The sequence below is a fragment of the Bison bison genome, unplaced genomic scaffold (genome assembly GCF_000754665.1).
Source record: "Bison bison bison isolate TAMUID 2011002044 unplaced genomic scaffold, Bison_UMD1.0 scf7180017864495, whole genome shotgun sequence".
Classification (NCBI taxonomy): domain Eukaryota; kingdom Metazoa; phylum Chordata; class Mammalia; order Artiodactyla; family Bovidae; genus Bison; species Bison bison.
The window spans coordinates 11,499,161-11,511,311 of NW_011495054.1; the positions used below are offsets into that span (position 1 = coordinate 11,499,161).

General features: G+C 45.0%; 1 protein-coding gene across 1 annotated transcript in view; it reads right to left on the reverse strand.

Moving 5' to 3' along the window:
- XBP1 (X-box binding protein 1) overlaps positions 1-128 on the reverse strand; it is a 5,132-nt gene extending 5,004 nt beyond the window's left edge. The window contains exon 1 of the mRNA XM_010828859.1: positions 3-128. Coding sequence (XP_010827161.1) covers positions 3-89 — 87 coding nt within the window. The 5' untranslated portion in view covers positions 90-128. The remainder of the gene's footprint in view (positions 1-2) is intronic.
- Between the last annotated feature and the right edge of the window lie 12,023 nt (positions 129-12,151).

Genomic DNA, 12,151 nt, shown 5'->3' on the forward strand with positions numbered 1-12,151 from the left:
GCTCCGCCGGTAGCAGCGGGCTGGCCGGACAGAAGCAGTACTTTAGGGGCCCCGGCGGCCGGGCTCTGCGCGGGTGCAACCACCACCATGGCCGGAGCGTGTCTACGCCAGTGCGCGCCGCCGCTGCCCAGTGGGCCGGCCCCGCCGGGCCCAGCCTTTCTACGATCGTGGCCCTTCTCGATTGGCCAGCGCCTCGTGACGCAAGCCTACCTCTGCGCCCATTGGCCCGGCGGATCCTGAGGGGGCGGGGCCAGGGCGTCCATTGTGGCCACCGAGGTCTTGCGCAGGGGGCGCCCGAGCCTTTTGCGCGGTGGCCACAGACAGAAGTCTAAGAGCAGGTGCGGGGTCCCTGAGAGCAGGGTGGGGGTGGGGCCCGGGAACTTGAGGAAGGGTCCGGAACAAGGCGGAGTTTCCTCACTAAATGGATTTCCCCCCCTATGCTGACGGAGAGTTTAATTAGAAACCGCTAGGTTTCCGGACTGAGGAATTTTGACGGAGGTTTTTATCCCCGCCTGAGAAAACTGTATCTTGTGCGCCACTTCGGGCCCGGGGCTGAGTGGAAAATCCAAAGGGTAGCGCGAATCTGGCCTTGGGTTAGGAAAAAAATAGCCTGCAGAGAAATTCCGCGAAGTAAGTCCTTAGGGAGTGAGATCGCCCGTTTTAAAACTAGATTTACCTCATAGTGAAGGTTTAATAAACCATTGGTGATGTTCTCTCAGAATGCAGGAGTGCCTGTAATTTCGTTTCTCTTTGCCTCTCTAAACTTTCAGCTATGAGCGTGTATTTATTTATGAAAAGACAAAAAAAAAAATGTGTATAAAAGATAGGAGATTCAGGGCTCCTGCCTGCCTGTTATGGCGAAAAGGGAGTGGGGGTGGGGTACTTGTGAAAGAGGGACCTCCGAACTGTAGCTGGGGACCAGTTTAGACACAGGAATATTAAAATGGAGAAACCTGAGGAAACGCCCTCCACAGGCATTTTCACTTTTTTGAAGCAAATTATAAAATGTTAAGTTCCCTGGAATCACGAAGCAACCCTTTCTTTACTCTGTGCTTAGCACTGTTTTAGGTTCTTAGGGATGTTGTTCTTTAGTGGCTGAGTCGTGTTCCGCTGTTTTGTGACCCCATGGACTGTAATCTGCCAGGCTCCTCTGTCCATGGGATTTCCCAGGCAAGAATAACTAGAGTGGGTCGGCATTTCCTTCAGGAGATCTTCCCAACCTAAGGGTGGAAGCTAAAGATCCTGCATTGGCAGGTGGATTCCTTACCACTGAGCCACCGGAGAAAGCCCTAAAGGGACCCAGAAGTGAGTGAATCTCTGGTGACTGGAAGGTAGGCAAAGAGTGAAAGAATGCTTCCAGGTAGTTCTTTGGTGTTATTAAGTCAGACTAGCTTTTCAGTTATCTTTTGGTGGTGAGAAAACAAGTTGGGATGAAGGAATGAATGAAAATTCAATCTCTCAATATACAGGCCCCTTTAAGGCATGGTTTCGGTCATCCCCAGGGCTGGACTGTGAGTCTCCTAGTATTTTCTTCCTCCAAACCGGAGGAGTAAACTCAGTGATTTTATTTAAACTGATCGGCCCACCTCAGAGCATCCTGAGCACAGGCTGCTTCCTTTGACTGGAAAAGAGATAGGAGCTGATCAGAGAACAGGACAAAGCAGCCAGCCTCCCTTTTAACCTCATCAGCCTTGAGCTAACTGGGTCCTAAAGTGCATGCAGGGTAGGACTCACTCCTGGCCCTGGAACATTTGGGGGAAATTCCTTGCAATGCTTTCTGGTTAAGACATACATGTTCCTGTTAAAGGACCTTGAAAAGCTGTAAGAGGTTCTGAGAAAAGCCATGTAAATGTCATGAAGACTTTTAAGTTAATATTTGTGAAGACCAAAAGAATGTCTGGCACTGTGTAAGAAATCTCAAGGCAACTAAAAGAAATTTAAATCATTTAGACTTGAAAATGCATGAGGATTTTATCAGTCCAGCATGGTGTAAATAAGTAACTATATGGAAAAGGTACAAGAGCTGGGGCAGAGGAGGAAAGGAGGATTGCATTTTAGTCTTGGTCAATGGGGTAGAAATAGAATGTTGAAACTAACTCCCCCAGGTTTGTTTTCAAGGCCCTTTTAAAAAAATCTTTGATAAACATGTTAAATCATTCTCAAAACCAGTCATTGGACCCAGTGCTGATTTCTCTCCGTGGAATCATGAACACTCTTGTCCAAACCTTTGAACAGTTTTATATCCTTTCTGTAAGGTTACTCTGATAATTCTTGCATCAGATGCCATTAATATTTTAAAACAAGGCACTTGTGATTAGAGCTCTAAAATATACAAAACACAAAGTTCTTAGTCTTTGTGAAATGCAAGAAAGAGTAGAACATTCAATTCAGTTCAGTAGCTCAGTCATGTCTGACTCTTTGCGACCCCATGGACTGCAGCCCACCAGGCTTCCCTGTCCAAAACCAACTCCCGGAGCTTGCTCAAACTTATGTCTATAGAGTTGGTGTTGCTGTCCAACCATCTCATCCTCCTTCATCCGCTTCTCCTCTTAATTTAGAACGTTAAGTCTAAATAAATGTCAATGCAAAAAAAAACAAAAAATACACCAAAACAACCCAGAAGCAATCTGAAGCTAAAATTCAAGAACTGCTCTATCTACTACAGGAACCACTGACCACAGGTGGCAAGCGATTCTTTTTTTTTTTTTAATTTTTTATTTGGCTGCACCAGGTCTTAAGCCTAATCCTAAAGTTGGAGTCTTAGTTGTGGCAGGCAAACTCTTAGTTGCATCATGTAGGGTCTAGTTTCCTGACCAGGGAACAAATCCAGGCCCCCTGAATTAGGAGCACTGAGTCCTAGCCACTGAACCCCCAGGGAAGTTCCTGCCTATTTATTCTTTTTCCCACCTCTCTTTTTCAGTCTCCATTGTAACACTCTACACTCATGCTTAATCTTCCCAAGGTGTACTGCCCTGAGGTAGAAAAATGTCTGGGGCTAGCCTGGAAAATCCCATGGACGGAGGAGCCTGGTGGGCTGCAGTCCATGGGGTCGCTAAAAGTTGGACACGACTGAGCGACTTCACTTTCACTTTTCACTTTCATGCATTGGAGAAGGAAATGGCAACCCACTCCAGTGTTCTTGCCTGGAGAATCCCAGGGACGGGGGAGCCTGGTGGGCTGCCGTCTCTGGGGTTGCACAGGGTCGGACACGACTGAAGCGACTTAGCAGCAGCAGCAGCAGGAACAAATAGACCTATCAAGCTACTAGTGATGAGATTGGAAAAGGAAATGACCTTCATCACTGAGTATCAAATCCCTTTCCAATTCCATTGGTTCTACTCCTTTGAGTTGTCAGCAAAGACTTCAATACCATAATTTTTAATGATAAATCATTATCATTGGCTTCTAAGTCGAAAGATGTTCAGACAATTGAAGGGCATTGTTATAACCAAATATGCCTTCCTTACTTATCCATTTAGGTATACAAACAAAGTTTGGGGGCACTCTTTTAATGAAAAAAAAAAAAAAGGAATAAAGTTAATGCTGAATCCTGCCTCACTCTAGCAATAAGTACTACTAATCTGCTGTGTGTTTAATAATTACCAAAATTTGGAATATAAGTTGTTTTGGTAAGGCTTATAAAATTTGTCATAATTTAAATTGTTACAATAGCTCCATGCAGAATAATTTTTTATGGTTTGAAAAAAGCTTTAAAATACTTAAATATATGTATTTTTTGTCCAAGGTAGCCTATTAGGTAATCAACAATAGACTTTTAAGCATAAAACTATGTTGCATTGAGATAAAACCTGTAAGGAAAGTAGAATGGGCAGGAATACACAGATGGTGCTGTGCTCTTCTCAGTGCATCTTATCAGGAGACACAAGATGACCATTTGTCCCAAAACTAGTAATGTTAATTCTTACCAATTGGTTACCATAGTACCCCCTGAAGTTAATTAGTACTGGTACTTAATAAGAAAGATATTTTAAGATTTCTAGCTATCCTGTTCCTCATTAGATTTTCACTCACAGTTCTAGGATCCATAGATGATTCTTCCTTAAATTGTTACCACAGTGATTTCCTTTCTTTAAAAAAAACAAAAACTTTATTCCTGACTGCGCTGGCCTTCGCTGGCTGTGCGCCGGCCTCAGTGTTGGGGCCTTTCGTGGTGGTGGCTTCTCTCGTGTTGGAACGCGCGCTTTAGGGCAGATGGGCTCAGTAGCTGTGGTGCATAGGCTTAGTTCCCCAGTGGCATGTGGGATCTTAGTTCCCAGGCCAGGGATTAAACCTGTGTCCCCTTGCATTCCTAGGTGGATTCTTCAGCAACCAGGGAAGTCCCACAAGGCTTTCTTAGACTGCTAGTACAGATTGTTATTTAACTCTTTCATTGTTACCTAGCTTTCCATTTGTGTACACATTGTTATGTTTCTCCAACTGGATTTCAAAAAGCTCATTAGAAACAGAAGCATGTGTTACACTTCTTTGTGTTTAGTATAGTGCTGAGTACACATTAGACATTCAAATAAATATATTTTTAAATGGCTATTAAACTGTTAGGTTGTCTGCAATATGCTTTAAAAGACAGAACATCTTTTAAATTACTCTGGCAGATTGCTACATAATACCATTTTCTTGAAAGCAGAATTCAAGACAAAGCTGGTCTGTCTTGGACTCATTACTAAAGCCTGGAATGTGCTCATTTTAAGGCACTAAGGCAATATTTCTAGTTATTTACGCAGCATATATTCTATTTTTCTTATAAAAAAAATAATAATACTTTTGTACAGGTTGCCTAACTGAAAACATTCAGCTTCCCAATTCCCTGGAAACTCTGAGTAGATGTGGAATGAAGTTCAGGCCAGTGGTAAGTGGAAGTAGTAGGCAGAGAGGATTCCGGGAAAGCTTGTTAAATGAAGGCTCTGCGGGAGGCCTTACGCCTTTTGACTGTTGCCCCTTTTTCCCCCGGGCAGTGCTGCTTGCCTGCAATGCTGATGACAGTGGAAAGATTGAGACATTCATCAGCCACCCTGCAAACATGAGGGAGGAAGCCACAAACTAAGGATGTCAGAGAGTAAAGACAGAACGAGTCTGGGTTCCTGATGCCGTCAGAGAGTGGTCATCTAGCCCTGACCTAGTTCTAGACTGCCTGCTTACAGATCCCAAGTTACATGTGACAAGTAGAATTATCATGGTGCCTGGGTTTTTATTATCTGCCATACAACACAATCCTCATTTTTACAGACACTTACTTACACGATGCCCTAAGTCAGATTTTCCAAACACTGTCTTTGTTGTTCTTGTGAATGGGCTACTAGTACTGCTGAAGAAGTAGAGTGACAGGAAGTAGGTGGATCCCAGAGACAAAATTTTTGTCAGTTCCCTTCCAATACCAGGAAAAGAGATGAGGCACTTAGCATTATGCTGCAGCTAAGTTGCTTCAGTCGTGTCCGACTCTGTGCAACCCCAGAGACGGCAGCCCACCAGGCTCCCCCGTCCCTGGGATTCTCCAGGCAAGAACACTGGAGTGGGTTGCCGTTTCCTTCTCCAATGCATAAAAGGGAAAAGTGAAAGTGAAGTCACTCAGTCGTGTCCAACTCTTAGCGACCCCATGGACTACAGCCCACCAGGCTCCTCCGTCCATGGGATTTTCCAGGCAAAAGTACTGGAGTGGGGTGCCATTGCCTTCTCCGACTTAGCATTATAGCATCACTATTTTGTGGCCAGAAAAAAAAAAAAAAAAAACAACCTGTAAGTTCTAAGGGGCAAAATAATCATCTTAAAGCTACACTTTTCCAGCTTATCTATCTGTCCCATACTACAGTCCCATCATTTTCCTGGAATGTCCTTTTCCTCTCTCTGTTTAAACCTTAGTTTCCCAACCTCATCATTAATGACATTTGGGGCTGCACAATCCTTTGTTGTGGGGTGAGGCGCTGTCCTGTGCATTGTGAAATTTTACTAGCATTCACTAGATGCCAGTAGCACCCCACCCCCACTCTTGCCCATTACGACAACCAGAATTGTCTCTGGACATGATCAGTGTCCCTGAGAGCCAAGACCTCCCCCTCCACCCACTGTTAAGATCCACTGCTCTAAACTTGCTGCCTATGATTATCGGCAGTACTGCCTACCTACCTAGATCTCCATGTTAAACTGTAAGCTCCCTGAAGGCAGGGACTACATCTGACTCATCTTTGTAATCTCCCTGTTCATTGACAAAATAGATATTAAAATGGTCCAGGACAATAATGGGAATAGATTTCAGGAATCCTGGCTCCTTGATACCATGATTTTGACACTCACTGTTAAAGATGCCTGTGTCCTATGCCTATGCCTGGTATCTTATTTTATAGGCACTCATGCTATAGTCAGGAGACAGATTCTAGCAGGAAAGTGCTACATGGCTTATTGTTATAAACACCAACTGGATGGTAAAGGAGAGCAAAAAATTGTAAGACAACTTTTTATGGTCTCACAAAGAGAAATGAAAAATTCTTAAATGATAAGGGAAAGAGTGAAAAGCCAAAGTCTGTATACACTATTTTTATTTCCTTAATAGAATCAAAGTTGTATTTTAGTCAGAAAGTGCTACCTACACCCCTCACCCAGTTCCCCTTCCCCGTAACATTGTCCTTTTACATGACTGTGGTCCATCTGTCACAGCTAAGAAACTGACCTGAAACCACAGGGATTCATTACCCGTGAGAAATGGATGCAGTCGTTTGGTTTGCTAGGACTAGTGATTCTAGTGCTTTTAATTTCATGAGTATGTGTTTAAAGGCAGACAGTTTTGAACCATCTGAGTAACAAGACACCAACACGTGGGCAGGAAGTCCTCCTGGTCCTGCTGGCGGATGCTTCCTTCAATCCTGCGGGCTGCCCACCCCTTTCTGGAGAAGAGTTGCAACACTTCCTAAAGTTCATTTGTGTGTATTAAGGCTCTAAGAAATTCAATACTCCTTTGGCTTCTGCAAAATGCTGCTGTTCATTTGCTCAGTAAATTAAACAGAGCCTGAAAGGGAGCAGACAGTAACAAAAGGAAAAGTTTTCTTTGAAAAGTGAAAAGATATTACATGACTCTCTTTTACAGTTGGCATTGACCCAGAGCAGTAAATGGCGCAACGTTTGTTTTTGTATTTTTGAAGAAAGTACAGACTCTCCATTGTCAGTACCTTTATTGACACCAAGGTTCAAAGGCAGCAGGAGGAGCAAGTTTTATCTTACTTGAAAGAAGTTACAGTGGGGCAGGTGCCCTTCATTAGTCCTAAGAAAATAAATATCAATGTGCTGGTTGTGAAATTTTTTTTTAATAGACTTTTTTGGGGTATAATTTTAGATCGACAGAAAAGTTACAAGGCCAATAGAATTCCCTTATGCCACCCTCCCGCCCCACTCCCCTACACAAACAGTTCTAGCTTCCCGTAATGTTATCAGCCTTTTTAGGTGGCACAATGAAAAAGAATCCGCCTCCCGAACAGGAGACACAAAAGACGTGGGTTCAGTCCCTTGGTTGGGAAGAGCCCCTGGAGTACGAAATGGCAACCCACTCCTGTATTCTTGCCTGAAAAATTCTATGGACAAAAGAGTCTGGCAGGCTACAGTTCATGGGGTTACAAAGAGATGGACACAACTGAGCACACACACACAGTGTTTTCAACCTACACTACCATTGTTATATTTGTCAAAATTCAGAAACCAGTACTGACACAGTGCTATTAACTAAACTCTAGACCTTATTTGGATTTCAACAGTTTCTCCCTTACTTTCTGTTTTCTGTTCTAGGATCCTGCCTTGGTTTTGATTGCTTAGCTTTCGTATGGTATATCTGTTTTTGCAAAATGTTTCATGACTAATTTCAGTAAGTGATATTTATCTGCAGTGCTGGATTTACCTAAACTCAACCTTCCCAGACACATACATACCCTGAAGCTCTGACTCTAAAATAATAGCAATTGAATCCCTCCCTCTTTGATGAGATGGCCTTGCCTTTAGGTGATGCTGTGAGTTTTATCCTGACCTGGCCTGTAGGAGACAAGATTTCTTGAGAATGGCCCAGGGACTTTGAATATTAAAAAAAGAAAAAATCCTCCTGTCTTTTATTTATAGCTACCTTTGTACATCTAATATTCCTGTGGGGAAAGATAGCGAGCTGTACATTTTCTGTTCTCTCATAAACTTTTTTTCATGAAAACATCCAGGATTTATGCAGCTCCAAGAGTCAGCTGGGTAAAATATGGACCAAACTCTGGTTTGGTGAATAAAAGAAATACGAAAAGAGAAAAGCCTTGGGAGCGGAGGACGAGAATTACGATTGCCTCCTAGAATATTAGAACAGAGACCATGCATCTTCCATTTCCAGACCCTGTAAAGACAGTCCTTGCAACCTGGGAGCTGGAGGCCTGGGCTAGCGACATAGACAAATGGACATCGGGCAGGTTTTCAGCTCTCACACATACTAGTTAGGTAACCTTGGACAAGTTACTTGACCTCTCTCAGCCTCAATTTCCCTGTTAGGAAAATGAGAATCAAGTGTCGACCAAGATAATATGTTATACACAGCTCATGACGCAGAGAAAGCATCACAATTCATGTTATTACTGTCACCAAGGGTCATCCACCTTCATACCACGTGTCATTCCCACACTCTTTGTAGTTTCACTCAATTCTCATCCTTCCTTCTATCTTTTGATATCTGGTAGCCAGGAGTTTTGACAGGTCCCAGAAAGCCAAGTAGAGCAATGGTAGGTCCAAGTCTTTAAAATATGTCTGAATATAAAATTTGATCACTGATTACATGCAGAAAAGTGCCCATGAAGGTGGACCATAGTGATGGATGACATGTAGGAGAGATGTCATAGGGATGGACACCAGGTGAGTTTTCCCCAGCTTCGCCCTCCCCCAACAAGAGGACAAAAGGCCCGCATGTCCCCTGGGTGGGCTGGACCTGGCCACAGGCTGCCGACAACCGGTTCTGTCTGTGTGACCTAGGACAACATTCCCAGCAGAGAACTGCCAACATTGCCTTGGTACACAGACCTGTGACCTCCGGTGAGATTCCGGGGCGGGGCCTGGATGATGCCATACCTGGGGCTGGGGGGCTCGTGGGAGTTGCTCTGCACAGAACAGCTGAGCAAGGCTGCAGGATCTGGGGAGGAAGAGGTTGGGATCTGCAGTTTTTTAAAAAAGGACCCTGTTGGGACCTTCCTGGCGGTCCAATGGTTAGCTCCGAGCTTTCACTGTGGAGGGCCTGGGTTCAATCCCTGGTCGGGGAACTAGGATCTCACAAATCACAAGGTGCAGCCAGAAAAAAAAATGGGGGACTCTGTTGTTTCGTACTAAACAGAATCATTTTGTGTTTGAAAACGAGTTGTGTTTTCCAACCTAGAGTTCCAGAATTATAGAGTTTATTACAATCCTTAGGATCCACAACGTGTTTCCTAAAAGCCCTCGTCATGGTCTATGCCTGCATGGGAGCCAGAGGTGGGGGACCGACTGCTAAACTTGAACAGCACGGGGTGGGGGTTAGTGCTTGGCTCTGCTGGGGACCAGGAATACACCATGGATCTCTTGAAGAGCTTTTTTTTCATTGTTGTTGTCTGTTTCTGTTTTAAATTATTTGTTTATTTTTGGCTGTCCTGAGTCTTCATTGCCGTGCGAGCTTTTCTCTAGTTTCGGAATGATCTCAGGGGCTAGTGGTGGTGTGCCAGCTTCTCACTGTGGTGGCTTCACGTGTTGCGGAGCACAGGCTCTAGGGCATGTGGGCTCAGGAGCTGCAGCTCCTGGGCTCTAGAGCACAGGCTCAGTAGCTGTGACACATGGGCTTATGAGCTCCGCAGCACGTGGGATCTTTTCGGATCAGGGATCCGAACTTGCGTCTCCTGCATTGGCAGGTGAATTCTTTACCACTGGGCCCCCTGGGAGGCCCTGTTTTTGTCTGTTTTTACTCGAAAAGACAGGCATGTGCCTGAAAGCAACCTAACAGTGCCTGAGTGACTGGAACACAGGAAAGAGCTTGTTCCAGGCTCCGAAGCAAAGGCAGTCCAGTCTGAGCCCCTTCACTTACCGGGGCGGCCCTTCCCTGTCTTGGAATCTGAAGGAAACTGACATCAGCAGAGATAATCCCCTGTTTGAGCCCTTCACGCCCACAAACAGCCTCCTCAGCACTAGATAACAAAACGCTGGTGACCGGAGTGCCCACCCGCCAGCCTCAGACTCCCACCCTGGGCAGCGCTGTCCAGGAACAGGCACTGCCACAGAAGGAATGAATGCAGGTTCTCCGACATCCCAAAGCCACATGCCAGGGATCCTTTAGATTCACCTTCCAGGTGACCAGGTGAGTTTACAAACCAAAGGGCCTCTGAATCTGACTTTACTTTCCAGAACAGAGAAAGGGGTAGAGAAGACAGCCACCCTGGGCACAGCTTTGGATGAAAATAAAATTTCTCAATTGGTGTGTTTCATCAGTGTCCTGAAAAATCAACTTTGTTCAGGCTTACAGGAAGTGTGTTGTCTACGTGTAACTTTAAACATTTGGGGGGAAGAAATTGAAAACAGTTTTCTAAAGGGACACTCCTAATCTTGATCAGCAAATGTCCCCTTACTCTTCCAGGGACCAGGACAAGAAGGAGAACAGTTTGCACTGACCTGAGGTTCTCCTGAAGATTTCCGTCCTTCACCTGTGCTCAACTATTTGCAGTCAGTAGTTGTTTTTTTTTTTTTTTTAATTTCTGTTCCATGTGCAATGAACTGATTTTTCCAACACTATGATTAGAACCACAGCCAGAAAAACCTTGATTTGGAGTCAGTCATTCATCCTGAGCGCTGTGCTGCCTTTATCTCCTCTCTGGGAGCAGAATCTAGAAGAGGAGACAGATAATAAGTGACTAATGTTGTATAACTGTAAGCAACCCTTAGGGGTGGGACTGAGGAGCAGGGGCCTAGCTCTGCAGGGCCATCAGGGAAGGCTTCCAAGAGGAGGTAATATTCATGAGTCCTTGAAGGATGAGCAGGAGTTTGTGTAGGATTTAGCTTTACTTTTCCCCCTGCTCCTTCTCCCTGCTAGAGAAGCTAGATGCCACCTGGCCCCTGAGCTAGAATCTCAAGAAAGCAGTAATAGTTCATTCCGGGCTAAAAAAGACCCGAAACTAACACCATATCTCAACCTTTGACACCTGCTACCGTTCCTGAGGCTGAGTGGATAAGAAGACCCTTCTGGATTTCGGTATATGTATTCCAACTCTCCTGAGACATCCTTTGCCCCTTTCTTACCCTCATCCTTAGCCTCCTTCAAGATTTCCTTGATATTTTCATTTTAACCAACAACTTTTCTTTAGAAATGGAGACAGGAAAGAGAGAGAGAAAAGATACCTTCCCATCCTCCCCACCCTTCCCTTGTTTGGTTTTCAATTCTGCACACTCACTCACTCCCCAGTTCCTTACTCTGCTTCTCTCCTTAAAGGAGACAGAAGGGACATTGGGGTATCTGAGTTCAGGGGGTGCTGTCCCTCTCCTGAGTCCCTTGGAGGAGTTATCCCTCGGGGTCAGGAGCCAGGTGGGAGCCTGGGGTTCTGGGATCTGCGTCTGTGCCCCCTCCCGCCACCCTCCCCCGAGCCTGCAGCTTTCCTCACTTTGCACAATGAGGTTGTTGACCTTTTCCATTTCATCTTGTTTTCCTTCTGTACCCTCCTTGGCTTGGCAACCACAAATCAACTGCTTCCTCCTTGGCATTTCTTATGTGCATCCCATTGAAATTAAAAACTCAAGAGGAAGAGGCCCCACAGACCTTGAAATGTTTAGCCTGCCTCCTGGCCTTGGCCTCTGGCTCGACTGGTCCCACCTGCTCTCCTGGGAGAGTGGGCAGCTGATGAAATCCAGAGGCCCCGAGACCTCCCTTCCAGTAAGTGCTTTTGTTTGCATATCCTGGTTGGAAAACAGGAACCACTGGTTGGAAATCAATCGATCAGGGAGGTAAAGTTACTGAATGAGTGGATGAGTGAGCCATAGGCAGTGGCCTTCCCGAGAAAGGCAGAATCTGCTGTCTCTTTTAACCGGTTAAAATCTTCCTTGTTTGTTTGCTCTCTACTTCTGAAAGTTTTCTTGGAACCCTCTTCCCAGAAGAAGCCAGGTAACGGGAAATCAGGGTCACAAA